The sequence below is a fragment of the Euprymna scolopes genome, chromosome 34, assembly GCF_053919585.1.
Source record: "Euprymna scolopes isolate OS-2025 chromosome 34, ASM5391958v1, whole genome shotgun sequence".
NCBI lineage: Eukaryota > Metazoa > Mollusca > Cephalopoda > Sepiida > Sepiolidae > Euprymna > Euprymna scolopes.
In genome coordinates this window covers 33,755,046-33,777,247 of record NC_136515.1, presented here as the reverse complement: position 1 = coordinate 33,777,247, position 22,202 = coordinate 33,755,046, and the positions used below count along the sequence as shown (strand labels likewise).

The following is a 22,202-nucleotide window of genomic DNA, read 5'->3' as shown; positions in this document are numbered from 1 at the left end:
GAAAAATACAGATGGGAACCTGCGATATTGTGTGCTTTTAAAGCATGCCACATGTGTGAGGATAAGTCTCGGCACAATAATTTAAAAAGGCAGGCGTTGGAAGGATACGAGAATCCTTATGAAAAAAAGGCTATGAGAGTCCAAAGGCTAATCACATATAGCATAATGAAATGAGAGAAAAGTAAAATATACCGTAAGTACGTAGGAAGATATAACCTTGTATTTATTTTTTTTAGAGACGCATGAATGTGGGATATCTCTACTGGATCTTGGAAGATCTGAAAAATCACAAAAAGCGGACCATTAGATAGAATTTAGTGCGCAAATAGGAATTTTGGCGCAAAAGGTGTTAGTTAGTTAAGGCTGATATTTTCTAGGTTTTCATCAAGTTCCAAGAGTCCAAGCAAGGAAATCCGAGCAAATCAGTGGATGAAAGGTATATCTTAAACTTTGGCAGCCAACCACAAAGATAAATGAACTTTGAGAATGTCCCAAAAAGATAAGCTAGTTACAAAACGAAAACAAAGCTCTAATTAATAGAAGAACCATATGGAAGAAACGATCAAGGACACATTTGGATGAAGAGTCATAAAGAGGTCAAATGAAACCTCAGTTTACGGCATAAGGGTGGCTGGATGAAGCAGCTGACGTGAGTTATAGGAGGTACTACCTTACACCCAAAAGGAATATGCCAGGGAGATCAGATAGAGAGTATGGTCTAAAAAAATAAAATTATGGAGTCAATTGGAAAAGGGCTGACTTGGAAAAAAAGTTTTGTTTTGTTTTATGATGTCTGATCTTTCTTAGGTTATATAGAAAAAAAATGTACTAAAATTTAAAAATGCATGAATTTTTTTTTTTTGGGGGGGGGGGAATGAGAGGAAAGGATGTTACATGATAAGGGCTGTCCCCTTTTCATGTAAGTAAAAAAACAGGGAATAAGTTAAATGTAAATATGAAATAGGATAGTCAAGGATTCGAACTTGCGAAGCTAGACTTGGAATTGAGAATTCCAGTCATAAGTTAAAATAAACACAGAATGTTATTATAAATGGAATGTCCAGTAAATTGTTGATTCTGCTAAAATATTTAATAAATACAAATTTGGCTGGAAACTATTCACATTCTTAGAAAGAATGCATAATAAAATATGGGTTATAGAATTAGACAAGTAGGTTAAATTCCTTTGTAAAACAACAAAGAGAATGAGAAATTTCCTGGTCATCAGAAATGGTTTCAAAACGTGCAAATCATGCATGTTGGAAACACGTGAGTTGTGGTCATGTTGACCAGACATACATGTGATTTTTCAATGTAGGAAAGAGTTCGAAGTTAGTTAGGCGGAATCAGATCAGTCAGATCAGAGAAGCAGAGAAGATCAGACCGATTCTCCATTAGAGTCAAGGCACCCTCTGGAAGTGAGAGGGTGTAGAGATAACCATGTAACAACTTTGAATCCCTGAAATACAAAATCATGTCCGACCGGTCAAAGAAGAAATAAACGTATCAAAGGTAAAGTGAAATTGTATGGATATGAACTTTGTGTTTATAAAAATGTACAACTGTCAAAACGTAAATGTCAAACTATCTCTCAGTCTATCTATCAAGATATTCATAAATCTCCTCTCATTGAATTACAGGCTTGGCTCTCTTGTAGTAGCATGTACACTGTCTATTATATATATATACAGAACTGTTTCTCTCTTTATATATACCCTGTTTATGTCTCCAATATGCTATCTCCACAAAAATGAACATCCTAAGACAATATGAACACTCATAATGAATATATATAATATCTAGCATCTCACAACATGATCACACACATGAACATACTAAGACTAATACGAACAGTCAACACCAAAGAATAATACATACATCATCTTAATACCACCCAGTATATAACAGCTAGACTAAGTGAATTAAAAAAAAACAAAAGAAATCGTGCTCTGCTGGATACCTAGCCACATTGGTATCAGAGAAAATGAATTGGTAGATACAGCAGCAAAGGCTTCTCTGAATGATAACCTAGATGAAAGCTTTAAAGTTCCATATACAGATTAAAGAAAAAAATATCAATGAATACAAAAACAATGGCAAATTTATTGGAATGGCTACACTAGCAATAAATTATATGCCATTAAACAACAATTGGTAATTGGGAACAAAGTTCCAGAAAAAATAGAAAGGAAAAGGTTGTATTGACGAGATTGTGTATAGGTCACACATACCTTACCCAATCATATTTACTTAAAGGAGAATACCAGTCAATGTGTATTGCATGTCAGGTTCCGCTGACAACAAAACATTTTCTTACTGAATGCATTGATTTTCTGTCTATAAGACGAAAATATTACAAAGACAGCAATATAAAAGAACTTTTCAAAAACATAAAAGTCAAAAACATAATCGATTACCTTAAAGAAATTGGTATATATACAAAAATATAGATTTTCATGTACATGTGAATAAGCAAGACAATTTAATACAAATCGATACGAATTAGTATTTGTAAACTAATCCTTTGCACATTTAATATACATAAGTATAATTAAATAAAATTTTACTTTATATACAAATTAACAAACGTAACTACACCTTAGTAGTAAATATTTACTAATACAAATTTAACACACCTAATGCAAATTTATTTTAAATATTTTTACACAAATATAACACTTTTATACAAATTTACACAAACGCAACTATACCTAAGTAGTAAATATTTATCATTATAAATTTACACACACGTAACGTAAATTCATGTTAAATATTTTTATCTATTTACTTGCAAATTTACTCGCCTTTTAATACATTTTATGCATTTATTTTTTTTATTTTTGTATTAAAATGTTTACGAATTTAATCAAATTTTAGTGCAAACTATACTTCAGCTATAAATATATTTATTCAAATAATTTTGTTTAAAAAATATATATTTAAATATTAAACCACAATTCGGCATAAAATAACCCAACAAAAAACCCATTAAAAATAGATTGAATCTTTGTGGCATACAATCAAAAAGTTGTGTTCAGTTATCACGGAGACCTCTACATGATTTCACTTTAAATAATTGCGGTGACCAAAATAGAATTCAACCCATTGGCTGCCCCACTTTAGTATAACAGAGGTTCCCAATAGAAATCTCATTTCTAGATATGAGTCTTGACCTTCATTAAGAAAGCCTGTTTGATCTAAAATGGCGTCATGCACTTTTAACATGTGATAATGAATGATAAAAAGCATTAGAAAATTTTACATTTAAAAAAGGAAAGCTATTTGATCTCTGTTGGCATTTTTTAAAACTTTTAACCAATTGGATATATCATAGGTGATACAGGACACATTCTTGTTAATTTTTGTAGAGGGATCTCCAAAATGAAAGATCTAAAACTACCTCAATCAGCCTCTGAGAATCAGTGCATTCTGCAATGGGAAAAGACATCAAAAGTTTTCCTGAGCGTAGATTCAATCTTTATGGAGACAACCAAATGATCGAAATATTTCATGGTTGACAGAACAGTAGATATGTACTGTTCAGGACAAGTTGTCAGGAAAAGATCAAGAAAATTTACAAAGTGACCATCAGCATCAGATATCATGAAAAATCAAGACAAAATCTTCCTTCATCATCAGTCTTATTGGAATATATTAGCCATTCAACATTGAAATCGATACAAATACGAATTATTTTCTTTTTATTCAAATTCAACCTACGCTTCTATAATAGAAATACAAACCCTAACGTGAATTTTGCATGACCAACATACCGTTCCGACACTTGAAAAGACTACCATGAAAACAACAAACCGACTTCTACTTGCTGATTTTATGCTCCAATAACAACATAGAAAAAATAAATAAATAAAAAGACATACTGAAGATGAAGTTTATCTTCGAAATAAATTTATGAATTCCAAAATGAATTTCAAACAAAATAAATATCTGTTTATTTTGTAATAATGCATTGTTTCGGGTTCAAACGTATCTAATACATATTTCATTTTATTCAAATTCAACAAACGCTTCTATAAAAAGGAACACAAACCCTAACAAATATGAATATTAGTGGTAGGATAATCAGACAGGATCTTATCAATTTTTTTAGATATACTCAGTGACAGTAACTCTCATTTATGGGCAGAAGTTTGAAGTACATAGTATCAATGCTGACATGTCTGAAAGCTCCATCATGACCCCAACCATCTTTCTAGTTTATAATCTCCTAAATCATATTCTAAGATCATTTATTGAGATTTATACAGATGACACAGCCATATATGGCAACACTTCAAAGAGCATTAATCGTCTAGATTTCTCTGTTACTCTTTCTTCTGGCCGTTGTTTAATGGGAAAAAATACATCTAAAACCAAGCATCTTTCCTATCACCATCAACATTCAGATCCTCACTTTGTCCCAATTGAAATGAATGGTTCTTTCTTAATGAAGCTTCTGCTTTGATAAGCTTCTAAGACTGACCCTTCTTACCTTGAAAAATACAAAACCAACTTTGAAATCTAGTAGGGGATGACCTCTCCTCTTCCTGTAGCATTCCGATGAAATGAACTTTGTGATTATTTCTCCTTATTATTATACATGTCTCTTATTCTGTGTCTATGTATGTGATCATGTCATCTAGCTTGTGTGTGTATATATATATATATATATGATGTATGATGATTGCAACGTCTTGTCAGACGATTGCCACTCCCTCAAGCACTGAAAGTCCATGAGCCGAAAATGACTTTAGTCCTGCCGGCAAAATTCACACGCTCAAACAGACATGACACTGAAGACGGTCATTAGTATACATACATATATATACATGCATGCATACATACATATATACACATACATACATATACACACATACATATAACACACATATATGCATACATACATACACAATACATAATACACATATGGCATACATACATATATATATATATATATATATATATATATAAATGCAAATATACATATATACACATACACACATACATATCTGTAAACATACACACATATATACATATATACATACACAATGCATAATACACATACATACATATACATACACACGTATACATAAATATAAATACACACACACATATACAAATACATACACACATATACATACATATACACATATGTACACATGTGCACATATATATACATACACTTACCTACATATACATACACATACATGAATATGTACTCATACACAAACATGTACGTACATACATACACATATACATGCATACATATACATATACACACACAAGCATATATGCACATACACACACACACATGCATATATACACATACATATATGCATACATATACATACATATACACATAGATATACACACATATACATACCCCTGTACATGAACATACATACACCTATACATACATATATACATATAATGATGGCAGCATTTCAGGCCTACATGCGTCACAACTTTTCCATGGCTGAGGGAGTATCTATACACAGATGATGTTACAGAGTTTTAGCTTTGTACCACAGCTAAATCTCTCTCTCTCTCTCTCGGTTCAAAATGTTGACATCCAGCAACAAGCAAGAGCAAGATAGCCAGCAACAAGTCAAACTGCAGCCCAGCTTAATGTGGGTACTGGTCTCCCGTTTTATGGTTTTTTTTTTTTTAAATCTAAGATTTGCTTCTCCTAGAGGGGTTGCCTTCACCACGGCTTACAGGAGCCCTCTCCACCCCACATACACATGACAATAAACACATGCGTACATACAGATGTATGCCAACATACGTATGCATGTGCACGCACATGCAACCATAATCACATAGAGGCACACAAATACACACATACATACATATGCCTATACATACGTACACACACATATACATGTAAAATACACATGAAGGAACATTCCAAAAGTCATACATAGTAATTGATCAGCAGCTTTTCCTTCCTGATGTTTTTCCTCCTTCCCTTTGTTTTTTTTTAATATAAAGTTTGTTTTAGACTCACACATATGCAGTACATGATAATGATGATGATCATAGTGACAAATTCACACATAATTTTCTAAATAACTCAACGTACAAATCGACAAAAACAACAGTCCAATTTATATGATTTACAGACGTTTGGATTTTTTTTTTTTTAATAAAAAGTTTGTTTTAGACCAGGGGTGGGCAAACTTTTCAGTGCAAGGGCCGCATTAAAAAATTCTAAATTTAACCGGGCCGCATAGTATATTGTCCAATATAATTGATATTTAAAATAGACAAAATGAAAGGATTTCAAAGAAAAAATGGAATTAATTTTCATTTATTAAACTTTTCAAATAAGTGTGTTTTATGGGAATCTTCTATAGTACTTTAAAATGCTTTTAAAAGTACTATAGAAGATTCCCATAAAATACATTTATTTGAAAGATACAGTAAGTCACTTTAACTTTAAACTTTAAAAGAAAACAATTTTATTAATATGTATTTTTCAGTAGGAACTTCACATAAAACACATTTGAAAAATAAAATAACCTTGTTTTAAGAATAAAAGTAATTTTTAAGTAACTCTGTGTAAAGAAATGAAAAATATATCTTATTAATTAATATTTTAGAATAGAATCTTTAAAATATACACATATAAAGTAACTTAAAGGACAAAAATGAATTTCTATATTAAAGAAGAAACATCACATGAAGTATATTTATTTAAAAACAAAGTAACTCAATTTAAAGAGGAAAACATTTGTATTGAGTTTTTAAAGCAGTAATTTGACATGAAACATATTTATTTGAAAAACAAAATAACTCAGCAATTAAGCAACAGAAGGATCAAAATGACTCAGTGAGAATGATGCAACTGACTGCAATCATTTACCAGTTTGTTGAAATTAGGTGTAAAGTTGCTTGTACTGATTCTTAACACTGACTGAAGATTTAAGTCTGTGAGAAGTGACCTGTTCTTTGACTTGTTAATTTTCAATATGGAGAAAGTTTGCTCACGTATGTAAGTTGAAGCAAATAACACAAACATCTTTCTAGCAAAATTTTTCAGATTTTTAAACTTTTCTGTGTGCATAAAATTCGACTAGTGGTTTATTTTTAAAGAGCCTTTTTAAAGAGTTGTCGGCTTGCAAATCAATAAGATCTACCTGTAGTTCTTCGGCAGCTGTTTCAACGTCACATGCAAAAGGTGAACTGAACAAATCAAAATGTCCTTCAATTGCTTTGAAATCAGCAAATCTGATAAATTCCTCTTTTAGAGCCATCAACTGGGAACTGTATTTGTCTGATAATGCTTGTGTAACAGCTCGTGTTTTCAACAGAGGAAAATGAACAAAGTTTTGCTCTTTAAGCTGCTTGGCAAAAAGTTTAAGTTTCAATTGAAACGCTTTCACTTCCACATACAATTCATGAGCAAATACACCTTTGCCTTGTAGTTTTGTATTTAACTCATTCAGCTTTTTCAATATGTCTACAGCAAATGCAAAATCACAAACCCATTCGTCACACTCCATTTCTTTTAAAAAGTCACAAGAAATTTCTTTCATATTAAAAAACATGACAACCTCTGTTTTAACGTCCCACATTCTCTTCAGTACTTTCCCCATACTTAACCATTGGATATTTGTGTGATACAGCACATCAGTAAAATCTGCCTCGATACCTTCCAAGAAGCATTGGAACTGCCTGTGTTTCAGTCCCTGTGCTCTTATTAAGTTCACTGCACACACTACTGGATCCATAACATGTTTGAGTTTCAAAGATGATTTACAGAGGCTTTCTTGATGTATAATGCAGTGAAAAGACAACACACTGTGCGATGGAAAATCTTCTTTGATTTTTTTATTCATCAACGTCACAAGGCCACAGTGTTTGCCTATGAGATAAGGAGCGCCATCAGTTGTAATACTTGCCAGTTTATCCAGACCTGATTAGACTGTTAATGACACTGTTGTAGAAATCTTTTTCCAGTGACTGTGTCTTTGAGGGACTCCATGGATAGCAATTCTTCTGTAATTCCAAAGTTTTTGTCAATTCCTCTGATGTAGATTAGGACCTGAGCAGTATCGTGAATGTCAGTGCTCTCATCTAAAGCAATAGAAAACCACTGAAAACTAACACTGGCTGTTAACACCTGTTCTTGAATATCCATTGCAATTGCATCTATGCGATGAACAATCGTTCTTCTTGACAGAGGTATAGCTTCTACTTTTGATATAACTTCAAGACATACTACATTAACAGCATTAACCATGCAGTCTTTAATAAATTCTGCTTCTGCAAATGACTTATTTTGTTTTGCAATTTTATTTGCCAATACAAAACTTGCCTTTGTTGCATTCCTTTGTAAAGATGAAGTTTTTTGAAGCATAGTTTGCTGTTGCCTCAAACTTTTTATCAGATCAGTTGCTTTCCTTTGCAGTTTTTGCTTTAATAAGTTGCTTCCAAAGTTGGTATGCTTGGTTTGGAATTGTATTCTTTGAAAACAGCAACTGTATCATGACAAATCAAACACACAGCTTTAACTCCGACATCAGTAGGAAATACCTGTCAGTCCACTCTTTGTTAAATACTCTGCATTCGTCTTCAATTTTTCGCTTTTTAGATTGGGTAAAGTTTGCAAGATAATAAAAGCTGTACTGAAATAAAATGGAAAAAAAATAGTGAGTGAGAAAGGATACAAACAGGGGTGGGCTGACAGTATTACGGGCCCTTGGACCGAAAATGCAATGGGCGCCCATTTCCTAATTTTTTACAGTTAAATGGCACATATCGAGGCTGTGCAGCAAGTGATCTGTGCATATTCGCTTAAATAAGAAAAAAAAAAATTTTTAGCTTAAGAATAGTGTTGGAACGATTCCTAATTTTTTCCAATGACAATAGTTCTCATACAAAAAATTTCAATTAATTTGATCAAGTAGTTTTTTGTTTTTTTTCACAGCCAAAAAACAATTTCTTATGAGGTAGATTTTATCTATCGTAGAAGCGGCCATATTTGAAGTAAAAGGTGAAGTAAAGGTCGGGTAATAGACATTTTTGAGGCCATATTTCGCAAATGTAGTCTTTTTACATTTCCAGCATCAGAAAAATAGAAATTTTTTTTCAAATATCTATTTTTTTTCCTAAAAAATAATAGGTTGAAATTTATTTCTATGCAGAAAAAATATATAAATGTCCCCCCACCTACCGGTTTCATAAGAAAACATATAGGACGTACAAGTCATATTTAGGCCGGGACACTATGGAACTAAATGCCCAAGGAGTACCGATTTTTCGAGGATGAAAAGAAACTTTAAAATGGTGCCCTCCAATAAAAAGTGATCATAAAGTGGGTGCTCATTTTACATTAAATTATTACAGAAAAATGATACCCCACTTTTTAAAATCAATATTTCTTTATAACCTGAAAACTACTCGTTTGCCAGAAATTTAAACGTTATTTTCATTTTCAGCACCCCCAAAAACCCTAAAAATTGGCATTTTTAAAGGATTTGTTGATGGTGGAGTAAAACCGCACATTTACCATTTATTGTAAACAGTGGTAATTACGATTTCTTCACGATTTTGCGAAACTTTCATTCTATTTTTTACATTTCAAAGATATTGACACGTTTGGTAAAATGCAGTTATAAAATAAATATAGCAAATATCTTTTCTGAAGAAAGCTAATGTTGGTAAATATAGATAAGCACGCTATGTGTTTCTGTTATCACAAAAATTGAACGGAACTTTAGGGACTACCAAAACAATGTGAAAAAAAAAGCATGATTCCGTGACGTCAGACTTGTGTAAACTATACGAACTATGAAAAATCAGAAGCGACTTAATGATTTTTTTAAAACCTTTGCTTGTCTTCATCAAACTGCAATTAATCATTTATCGTTGTTATAATTTTGTTAGGTTTTAAGATTTACACAGTTTTATGATTAATAATATTATAAACATTTCTATATTAAATATGAAATACGGTTTTACTGAATGTCCATTTGGTTAACTACCGGCTTCCATATTTTGTTTGGTAAAAAAAGACAAACAAAATATGAGGGGGGTACAAAATGCTTAATAATTGTGCAATGATATTTTCAAATCTGTTTTCATCTGGTGATAAAATAGCTGACAAGGGTGCCCGGTGTGGAATAATCGGAATTATCTCCCTTGGACTGTTAACCCTCTTTCGTCTTATTGAACTCTTTTGGAATGAGAGACAAAAAATCTAATGTAATCGAGCCCCACGCGGGCTGTAAGAGTGAGTCAATAAATCCTGTCGTATTTCATATTTCTCTTTTTGTTCTGTTCTTATATTAAACCCTTCAAAACCTTACATGGAGTCAGAAGTGAGATCGAGAAAAAAAAAAAAGAATTTTATATATAAAAGAAAAAAAGAAAGACATCAAAACAGCAAACAAACCCGGACAACTGAAGGAAGTTACCAAAAAAGAAAAAAAAAAGAAGAGTTTTGTCAGAAAAATAGTAAGTTTGTTTTATTTTTACAAAAAAAATAAAATAAAATTATGGCTCAAAGAAATTTCAACGCCAATATACCGCCCCCGGCAAAAATGTCTCTGTCAGGAAATGTTGCGAACAATTGGAGGAAATTTAAACAAAATTTTTTTAATTATTCTGTGGCCAGTCGATTGTCAAACGAGGTTGATTCAGTATATCAGACTTCTGTTTTCCTTTCTATAATCGATGAGGAATGTTTCAATATTTTTGAAGGGTTAGATTTTAATTCAGAGGAGGATCGAAATAATCTTCAAAAAGTCTTGCGAAAATTTGAGGACTTCTTTGTTGGAGAAACGCATGAAGCGTACGAGTCATACAAATTTCACCTTCGAAAGCAGGAACCGGAAGAAAATATAGAAACCTATATAGCGGTTCTACATCAGCTTGCAAAAAGTTGCAATTTTGAACAATTAACGAATAGATTAATTAGGGATCAAGTTGTTGTTGGGGTGAAGGATGATATTTTAAGGGAAAAATTTTTAGCCGATAAAACCTTAACTCTAGATAAATGCCTGCAAATGAGTAGAGCACATGAAACCTCAAAGCAACAGTCACAAGCTATATCCTCAGCAGAACCAGATACACAAATAAACCGTGTATTTAGAAAAAAGAATTTTCAGTACAATAATAAAATGACTAAAAGAAAGTGCATATGATGTGGATATTTTACCTCACACGGCAGAGATGACTGCCCAGCGATGCATGCAACATGCAATAGATGTAAAAAACTAGGACATTATGCATCGGAATGTAGAACAAAATCGGTACGGGGAGTTGCAAAAGAAGAAAATGACTTCCTAGGGTCGATCTCATTGGGAAACATTAAAAACGGTGAAGAGGAAGGAAAAATTGACTGGCAAGCCAATATAAAGGTCACCACCGCGAAGAACAGCAGAATAGTCAACTTCAGGTTGGACACAGGCACTGATGTTACTGTAGTGCCGGACTGGTTCTTTAGGAAAAATTCTCCTATAATAAAGCAGACGGATAAAAGACTATATGGACAAGGTCAGAACAAGATAATGGTAATTTGAAAAGTAGATGCTGCACTTTGTTATAGAGAAAAAAATTCACTGCAAGAGTTGTACATCGTTAAGGACTTGATGGAACCATTGTTGGGTGGACCAGCAATTAAAGCTTTGAACTTGTTGAGCAAGATCAACTCTATAGAAGGCAGAGATCACCAATACAAAAAAAAAATTTTCAAAAGTATTTACGGGACTAGGAAAACTGAAGCATGTTTATAAAATACATTTGGATAAGAATGCTCAACCTTTTTCAATTACAACTCCCAGACGACTAGCACTTCCTATGAAACAAAAAGTCCAGGAGCTTAAAAAATTAGAAAGTGAAGATATCATCCACCCAATCGAAATGTCTACTGATTGGTGTGCTCCTATTGTAGCAGTTCCAAAGAAGGATGGTAAAATCAGACTTTGTGTTGACTTCACTAAATTTAATGAAAGTGTGAAGCGTGAACATTTCCCACTACCTTCTTCAGACCAGTTATTAGCTCAACTTGATGGAGCCAAGATATTTAGTAAACTGGATTGCAACAGTGGATTCCATCAAATTATGGCGCATGAAGATTCTCAGAAGCTTACCACTTTTATTACGCCATTTGGAAGATATTGCTATAAGCGCCTACCATTTGGAATAAGTTCAGGTCCTGAAATTTTGCACTGCGAAATGACACACATTTTGTCAGGAATACCAGGAGTCATCTGTGACATAGATGATGTTCTTGTCAGTGGGAGAAGCCAACAGGAACATGACCAGCATTTAAAAATAGTGCTAGAGAGAATGGAGGCAGTAGGAATAACATTAAATGATAAATGTGTATTCTCTGTTAGCAAAATTAAATTTATTGGGCAACTCATTTCCGAAGAAGGTATCCAAATAGACCCAGAGAAGATTAACGCAATCATGAACATGACCAGACCACAAAACGTGTCTGAACTGCGACGACTGCTAGGGATGGCAAATCATGTTGGTAAATTTGCTGAAAATTTAGCAGAGACCACAAAACCACTCAGAGATCTCCTGAGGAAAGACAATGCATGGATTTGGGATGAGCCTAAGGAAACTGCATTTAAAACACTAAAGAAAAATCTGAGTTCTGCACCGGTACTGCTCCATTATAGTGATAAGCCAACAAAAATTTCGGCTGATGCATCTTCCTATGGCTTGGGAGGAGTACTGCTCCAGAAACAAGGGAATGACTGGAGACCTGTATTTTATGCATCGAGAGCACTTATGAAATGGAACAGAGATATGCTCAGGTTGAGAAAGAAGCCCTTGCAGTCACTTGGTGTTGCGAAAACTTTGCCGACTTTTTGATTGGGCTGCATAAGTTTATAATTGAAACGGATCACAAGCCATTATTGGCATTATTAAAAACAAAACGGCTTGATGAACTAAACCCAAGAATACAGCGTTTCCGTATGCGCTTAATGAGATTCACCTATGAAATCATGCATACCGCTGGGAAAAATCTCATTACAGCAGACACTCTATCTAGAGCTCCAAACAGCCTACCAACCAAACATGAATTTGAGCAGGAGACAGAGACAGACATGTTCATCCGTTCAATTATACAAAACATCTCTGTTACCGACAGGAGATTGGAAGAAATAAGGGTGAAACAACACTTTGACAAAATCTGCAGTCAAGTCAGGAACTATTATAAAATGAACCATTGGCCTGAAACCGCTACACAAGACCCTCAGCTAAGACCCCCCTACTGGTTTATAAGGCAGGACCTTACAGTCTGCCAAGGACTTTTACTGTATCAGAACCGACTAATCATCCCTGCGGATCTTCAAAAAGAATCTTGGATCGTCTTCATGAGGGACACCAAGGTATAGTGAAATGTAGAGCATTGGCACGGAGTAATGTTTGGTGGCCAGGACTTTCGAAGCAAATAGGGGAGAAAATAGAAAAATGCAGTATTTGTGAAAGAGAAAGAAGATATCTGCCAGAATCCCTACAACCAACCAAGTTTGGCAAAAAGTTGCGATGGATTTATTTGAATTGAATGGCCACAAATACCTCATAGTTACAGACTATTATTCAAGATGGATAGAAATATCACATCTTGAAAATACCAATGCAAGTTGTATCGTAAACCACTGCAAATCAATATTTGCTAAGTATAGTATACCTGAAATGATAATAAATGACAATGGCCCTCAATTTATATCTAAAGATTTCCTGGAGTTTGCAAAAATCTATGGTTTTATTCACCTTACCAGCAGCCCACACCATCCTCAAGGCAATGGCGAAGCAGAACGTGCTATTCAGACAGTCAAAAATCTTTTTAAAAAGTCAAAGGATCCTTACATTGCTTTACTTAATTACCGTACTACTCCACTACAGCATGGCCAAAATCCTGCAGAATTGTTGATGAATAGGAAACTCAGGACTCGCATTCCAGCAGTTCCTCACCAAAATGAAAATTATCAACAAAGTGTCGAAAAATTCAAAGAAGCAGACGCTCGGGTCAAAATGAAACAAAAGTTGTATTTTGATAAACGTCATAGAACTAGAGAACAAACCCCTGTTACTCAAGGACAGGCAATTTGGGTGAAAACACCCAAAACGAGCCCAGCCAAAGTGGTAGATACTGTTACTCCAAGATCAGTCCTGGTTGAAACGGACTCAGGATTGTTTCGTAGAAACAGAAACCATCTTCGAAAAAGAAATGAGCACATCGATTTTCCTCAAATAGCTGCACCGACAGAATTGTCTGCCTTACCAAATGCATCCAGAGACATTCCTGAGTGCAGCTACAATAATTTAATGGGACAAACTAACCAGACAGATGTGCAGTCAACAGTAAACGAGGATATCCAATCCTTTAACTCAGAAAGTCCCAAAGTAAAATATACAAAGAGTGGTAGAAAAATTCAACCACCAGAGAAACTTTCACTATGAATTTGGGACTTGAAAGGGGGATGTGGAATAATCGGAATTACCTCCCTTGGACTGTTAACCCTCTTTCCTCTTATTGAACTCTTTTGGAATGAGAGACAAAAAAATTAATGTAATCGAGCCCCACGCGGGCTGTAAGAGTGAGTCAATAAAATAATATAATAGTAATAAAAACAATAATAAAAAACAAAACAAAAAAAATTTAAAAACAGGGAGCGATTCAATTCTTCGTTACTTTTTTGTTTTGGTTTTTTAATTCTGATAGTTTTTTTTTGTTGTTATGTTTTTGTTTTCTCTTATACCAAATGCACTCATGCGTTACTTAAAATTATAATTTTGCAAAATTTGACAGGACGACAATAAATGTTGATAATTGATAAAATTAAAATTTTAAATAACGCATGAGTGCATTTGGTATGAGAGAAAACAAAAACATAACAAAAAAACTATCAGAATTAAAAAACAAAACAAAAAAGTAACGAAGAATCGAATCGCTCCCTGTTTTTTAATTTTTTTTTGTTTTGTTTTTTTATTATTGTTTTTATGGCTCAAAAAAACATTAAAATAAGAACAAAAATTTTTTTTGTAATTTACTAATAAATTACAAGCGAAATATTTTTTTGGCGCGAGAGATGCCATGTACTAACAATCTCTCATTAACTCATTTTTAATTTTTTTTAATTTTTACTTCAAAATTCTAAAATCAATCATTAAGAGAAAAAGTAATCACTAAATAAATTTATTAATCAATTTTATTGAAAACTCCGTTATCGTTTATCAAGAATCTTTTTAATTTCATTTTTTGTTGGTTGTTTTTCGGAGGGAGATATAGTTTTTACCCCTCCCCCCTCTCTCTAAATTATATTTTAAAAAATATTAAAATTTATTATTTTCTTTTTAAAACCAAATCTCCCTCATTCATTTCCTTAATTTTCTATTTTTTAGCGCTTATCAAGACCCCTAAGATGTGATATACCCTCATGTCGGACATTATTTCTCGTTTTCACGTAACACTCGACATGTTTTTTGTTTGTTTTCTGTGTTTTTTGTTTCTTTACCAAATAAACGATTCCAAATAAATTAAACAACAAAAAACATAGTCGGTGAGGTAGAAAAATCGATTTTACCCTTTTATAAACAACAGTAAATAAGTAAATTCTTTTTATATTAATATAAAAAAATATGCGGTCTCGTTTATGAACATAATAAACGCTTTAAAATAAGTAAAACCACTAAGAACTTAGCCAGTTAGGTAGAAAACGGACACTTAGAAAATCGATTTTATTTTAAAAAAAAAACATTAAATAAGTAAAAATATTTTTTAAAAGATTTTAAAAAACAATATCTCCTTCAAGAACGATCATAAAATGTGTTTTCAATCGATATTTATTCAATAAGGGACCAGTTTTCCTACCTAGCGAAAGGGTACGAGTTTTCCGGAGACGAGTTTTCCCGGGACGAGTTTCCGGGCACCGTTTACCGATGTATTGGAAAATTAAAGAATGGCGCCCGACTCTCTCGTTGACACAGTAAGTTTGGTAAAAGGAGTAGAAAATAAAAAACTAGACAAAATACTGTTAAAACCCCACTGTGTCAAAGAGAGAGTTGGGCGCCATTTTTAATTTTCCAATACATTGGTAAACACCATATTTTTTTTTTTTTTTCGAGCTGAATAAACATGTTATATTAAATAAAAACACTAAAAGCATATCCAGTTCGGTAGAAAAGTAACTTATCTTGTCTTTGATAACATTTATTTGTTATATATTTGTTTTTTTGACAACTTTTTCGAATCTATGTGTACAGTCATACAAACCCATTTTTGTTTTTAATTTTAACGGAAATAATAATTTTTTTATCATTATATTATTACGCTTATCGCTCCGTCCGTTATCATGCTGTGCATCCCTAAAAAAGGAAAGTGGATTTTAAAAACATTGGTGTCGCTGTTGAGGCAAAGCTAATAAAAATGATTTGCCTTTCTTGACCTTTTGGCTAAGATCAAAGTGTAGTATTTGTTCTTCAGGTGCTACATTTCGATTTCTTCTCTCTCAGTGGAAGAGAAATCCTTTACGACTAAGACAATTTTTCTCCACGTTATAAAAACGACCCTGGTGTCTAAATCTGTCCCGTGGGGACGCATTGTGAATAGGTACTATGTTTAATGTAACAAAGTTTTAATATTAAAAAAGTAACTGGAAAAAGTTATTTCATGTTTTAATTACAAAATGCCCTGGAAGTGTTACTCCTGATTAATTATAAAATGCCCTGAAAAATATCCGTTCTGATTATTTTTTTTTGTTTACTTGCCTCCCCACAAGGGCGGAATTGGACATGAGGTCGGTTAAAAATTTAGGGGGAAACCAGCTCCCCAAAAGGGGCTCTCTGGTCAATAACAAAAATAAGAATTGTATCAGTAATGAAGGATTTCTCCTCCATTAACCAAGACCAAAAAATATTTAAGTCACTGGAATGCTGAAACTGATAGTACACTCAGACATTCATGTTGAAGCAATGGTTACCTAATCCCTAACCGTGTTAATGTTTTTATGTATTACTTTCGAAAAGCTGCTGAAACAGTTTATGATTTAAACATTACTTTATATCAAGTATATTTGAAGCAGTGGGTTGGGGGATATGAAGTCAATCCCTGAAATTCCTCAAACCGTTTATGATTTAAACATTACTTCATTTCATGTATATTTTTAACAGTGGGGTGGGGGATATTAAATCAGTCCCGAAAATGGGTGAACCCGATTACGCATTACACATTGCTTTATTTAATGTATGTTCCAGAAATGGCTGAAACAGTTTACTATTTAGACATTACATTATTTCATGTATATTTTTAGCAGTGGGTTGGGGATATAAAGTCGGTCCCGGAAATGGCTGAAACAGTTTACTATTTAGACATTACATTATTTCATGTATATTTTTAGCAGTGGGTTTGGGATATAAAGTCAGTCCCGGAAATGGCTGAAATAGTTTACGATTTAAACATTTCTTTATTTCATGTATATTTTTTACAGTGGGGTGGGGGATATTAAATCAGTCCCGAAAATGGGTGAACCCGATTACGCATTACACATTGCTTTATTTAATGTATATTTTTAACATTGGGGTGGGAAATATGAAGTCAGTTCCGGAAATGGCTGCAACCATTTACGTCTTTGACGTTACTTTATTTAATGTATATTTTTAACAGTAGGATGGGAGATAAGAAGTCGGTCCCGGAACTGGCTGAAAATGTTTACGATTTATACATTACTTTATTTCATGTATATTTTCAACAGCGGGATGGGGAGTATAAGTCAGCCCCGGAAATGGCTGAAATAGTTTACGATTTAAACATTACTTTATTTCATATATATTTTTAACAGTGGGTTGGAAATATAAAGTCAGTCCTGAAAATGGCTGAAACAATTTACTATTTAGAAATTAGATTATTTCATGTATATTTTTAGCAGTGGGTTTGGAATATAAAGTCGGTCCTGGAAATGGGTGAAACTGTTTACTATTTAGACATTACATTATTTCATGTATATTTTTAGCAGTGTGTTTGGGATATAAAGTCGGTCCCGGAAATGGTTGAAACAGTTTACTATTCAGACATTACATTATTTCATGTATATTTTTAGCAATGGGTTTGGGATATAAACTCGGTCCCGGAAATGGCTGAAACAGTTTACTATTTAGACATTAGATTATTTCATGTATATTTTTAGCAATGGGTTTGGGATATAAAGTCGGTCCCGGAAATGGTTGAACCAGTTTACTATTTAGACATTACATTATTTCATGTATATTTTTAGCAGTGTGTTTGGGATATAAAGTTGGTCCCGGAAATGGCTGAAACAGTTTACTATTTAGACATTGCATTATTTCATGTATATTTTAGCAATGGGTTTGAGATTGAAAGTCGGTCCCGGAAATGGTTGAAACAGTTTACTATTTAGACATTACATTATTTCATGTATATTTTTAGCAATGGGTTGGGAATATAAAGTCGGTCCCAAAAATGGCTGAAACAGTTTACAATTTAGACATTACATTATTTCATGTATATTTTTAGCATTGGGTTTGGAAAGTCGGTTCCAGAAATGGCTGCAACCATTTACGTCTTTGACATTACTTTATTTAATGTATATTTTCAACAGTAGGATGGGAGATAAGAAGTTGGTCCCGGAAATGGCTGAAACAGTTTACGATTAAAACATTACTTTATTTCATGTATATTTTCAACAGTGGGGTGGCGGACATGAATTCAGTCCAGGGATTGAATGAGATGTGCAAATATATACTATCAGAAAGCGTCGCCCATATTGAATGAGATAGGTGGAAAACATATAGTAGCAAAATACCCAGCGTCGCCCGGGATTGAATGAGATAGGTAAATGATATATATTAGCAGAATATGCGGCGTCACCCGGGATTGGATAAAATAGGTGAAACATATATATTATGAGAATACCCAGCATTTATTTGTTTGCAATGAAATAATCAGCCCAGGCAATATATCAAAGTTATTATTTAAGTAAGGGGGAGCAACATAGTGGGTTAAAGTTATGAAAATTATTGTCGAAATTGGTAACATATCCAAGAATTATAAAAAATGATGAAATGTGAGTTACTTGATTTGTGTGTGTGTAATGATATAATACACCCAGACAATATACCAAATATATTATATAAGTAGGAGTGAGAGGCATAATGTGGGTTTTTAATTATAAAAATATTGTCGAAATTAGTAACATATCCAGAATTATGAACAAAGATTAAATACGAGTTAATCGCGTATGTGTTTATAATAAAATAAACAGCCCAGGAAATATATCAAAGTAATTATGTAAGTAAGAGAGGGCGATAAGGATGGTTTAAATTATGAAAAATAATTGTCAAAATTAGTAACATATCCAAGAATTATGAAAAATGATAATATGTTATTCAATGCATTAGTGTGTTTGCAATGAAATAATCAGATCAGACAATATATCAAAGTTATTATTTTAGTAAGTGGGGCGATGATGTGGGTTAAAATGATGAAAAATGATTGTCGACATAAGTAACATATCCAAGAATTATGAAAAATGACGAAATGTTAGTTAATTGTTTAGTGTGTTTGAAATGAAATAATCATCCCAGATAATATATCAAAGTTATTATGTTTGTAGTGGGTGGTTGATAATGTGGGTTAAAAATATTAAAAATAATAGTCGAAATGTGTAACATATCAAAGAATTAAGAAAAATGATGAAGTGTGAGTTAATTGATAGTTATGTTTTTTATGAAATAATCAGCCCAGAAAATATATCAAAGTATTTTTTTAGTAAGAGAGGGCGACGAAGATGGTTTAAATTATGAAAAAATTATTGTCGAAATTAGTAAGATATCCAATAATTACAAAAAATGACGAAATGTGATTTAATTGATTGGTGTGTTTATAATAAAATAATCAGCCTAGACAATATATCAAAGTAAAGGGGAAGAAGATAAGGAGGGCTTAAATTATGAAAAATTATTGTCGAAATTAGTAACATATCCAAGAATTACGAAAAAATGATGAAATATTAGTTAATTGATTGGTGTGTTTGTAAGGAAATAATCAGCCTAAACAATATATCAAAGTTATTATTTAGTAAAGAGGGAAGGGCGAAAATGTGGGTTAAAATTATGAAAAATGATTGTCGAAATAAGTAACATATCCAAGAATTATGAAAAATGATTAAATGTGATTTCATGCATTAGTGTGTTTGCAATAAAATAATAAGCCCAGACAATATTTCAAAGTTATTATTTTATTAAGAGAGGGCGAAATGTGGGTATAAATTATGAAAAATGATTGTCGAAATTAGTAACATACCCAAGAATTATGAAAAATGATGAAATAGAGGTTAATTGATTAGTGTGTGTGTAATGAAATAATCAGCCCAGCAAATGTATCAAAGTTATTATTTTAGTAAGGTTGGGCGACAACGTTGGTTTAAATTATAAAAAAGTATTGTCGAAATTAGTAACATATTTAAGAATTACGAAAAATGATGAAATGTGAGTTGATTGGTGTATGTGCTTGTAATGAAATAATTAGCCTAGAAAACATATCAAAGTTATTATTTTAGTAAGGTGTGTGATATGGTGAGTTTAAATGATGAAAAATTATTGTCAAAAGTAGTACTATATCCAAGAATTATTAAAAATAAAAATGATGAAATGTGAGTTAATTAATAGTTGTGTTTTTTAATAAAATAATCAATTGATACAATATATCAAATTTAATATTTTAGTAAAGGGAGAGGCGATAATGTGGGTTGAAATTATGCAAAATTATTGTCGAACATAGTAACATATTCAATAATTATGAAAAATGATAAAATATGAGTTAATTGACCGGTGTGTTTGTAATGAAATAATCAGCCCATGACATATATCAAAGTTATTATTTTAGTAAGGGGGCAGTACAGTTTTAATAAAAAAAAAACTAGAATATGATTGTGCCTAAATTCATGCTGAATAGAACGCTCACAGCATGCCCAACAACAATATATTGCATAGGAAAAATGCTGCTGTGGAATTTCCACAGGTCCCGCTAGTTGTTATTAATATGAAAATGGAATGTATAAATTTATTTTAAATTATTGATATTTGCTAAATTAACGGGAAATGAAACCATTAATTTTAAATTATTGGGTTTTATATTGCTTTTTTTTTTTTCGATAAATTATTTTTTCGCTGAATTTGTTTTTCTATTAAAATTGACTTATTTCACGCATTCGTAGTTTTTAACAAAAAATCAGTGAACCGAAACGAAATTAGAAGTTCTGTTCCATTTTTGTGACAACCAAAAACATAGCGTGCTTATTCAGATGTATCATAATGTTGATACAATTTACGAAAATATTAAAAAAGAAGTAAAATAGGTACTTCAAAATATAGTTATCGAAAACATAACAAAAATATTAGAAACAGCATGAAACAAATCGAAGATCCGATTTTTTTGCAATTTTTTAAACACCCACAAAATGTTACCTTTTAAAAACTTTTTGCATATATGTGAATTAATTTTTGGTCATTTATAGAAAAATGGAAAACAAGATTAAAAGTGTTTTTTAATAAATATTTTATAAATCAGTTAATTTATTTTAATCAGTAATAAATGTACAAAATTGAATATATATATGTAGGCATCTTGTAAAATTTAAAATTTTAGATATTACTTCAATCAAGATATTTTGAACAAGTAAATAGTAAACAAAATATTTGACAAAACGGGACAATATTGATTAAATTTAAAAAAAAATATTTTGCTTGAATTCGTATAAAACCGTGGCCTTCGTTATAAGACGGTCTTGATAAAACCCTCTTATTAACATTCTAAAAATTTTGACTTACGAAATTACATGATGCGAATTTAAATTTACTATATTTTTGTAACAAATTAGCATAATTACAGATGTAAACAAAATAATTAGTCAATATTTTAACTTACTCAAATGCTTGACAATGGCAACAGGAATTTATAAGATGTCCTTTTTTTGGAAATTCTAAATATCATATGAAAAATTTAGTGTCTTTTGGGAGTGACGCTAAGACTTGACCGATCGGTCGACGGTACCCCAGACTACAAGCGCCAGATTTTATGGTCACCAGAATATTTTTAGTATATTAAAATAATTTATTGCCTGTTTCCGGCCAGGCAAAGGTTTCGGGCTCGGCAAATCAAAAAGGATCAGATAAAACTACGTCTGGCAGTCTAGCTGGGAACCAAGTGTGATCTT

The 22,202-nt window shown here is 32.3% G+C and overlaps 3 protein-coding genes across 3 annotated transcripts in view; 1 reads left to right on the top strand and 2 right to left on the bottom strand.

Moving 5' to 3' along the window:
- Positions 1 to 22,202, top strand: part of LOC145259170 (UMP-CMP kinase-like) — a 226,984-nt gene that overhangs the window by 40,675 nt on the left and 164,107 nt on the right. The window lies entirely within an intron of this gene.
- On the bottom strand, positions 7,050 to 7,508 carry LOC145259230 (general transcription factor II-I repeat domain-containing protein 2-like). The gene has a single exon (XM_080117071.1). The coding sequence runs from the start codon at positions 7,506 to 7,508 to the stop codon at positions 7,050 to 7,052; it is 459 nt and encodes a 152-aa protein (XP_079973197.1).
- Positions 7,934 to 8,365, bottom strand: LOC145259229 (zinc finger MYM-type protein 6-like). The gene has a single exon (XM_080117070.1). It carries the CDS (start codon positions 8,363 to 8,365, stop codon positions 7,934 to 7,936), a length of 432 nt encoding a protein of 143 aa, XP_079973196.1.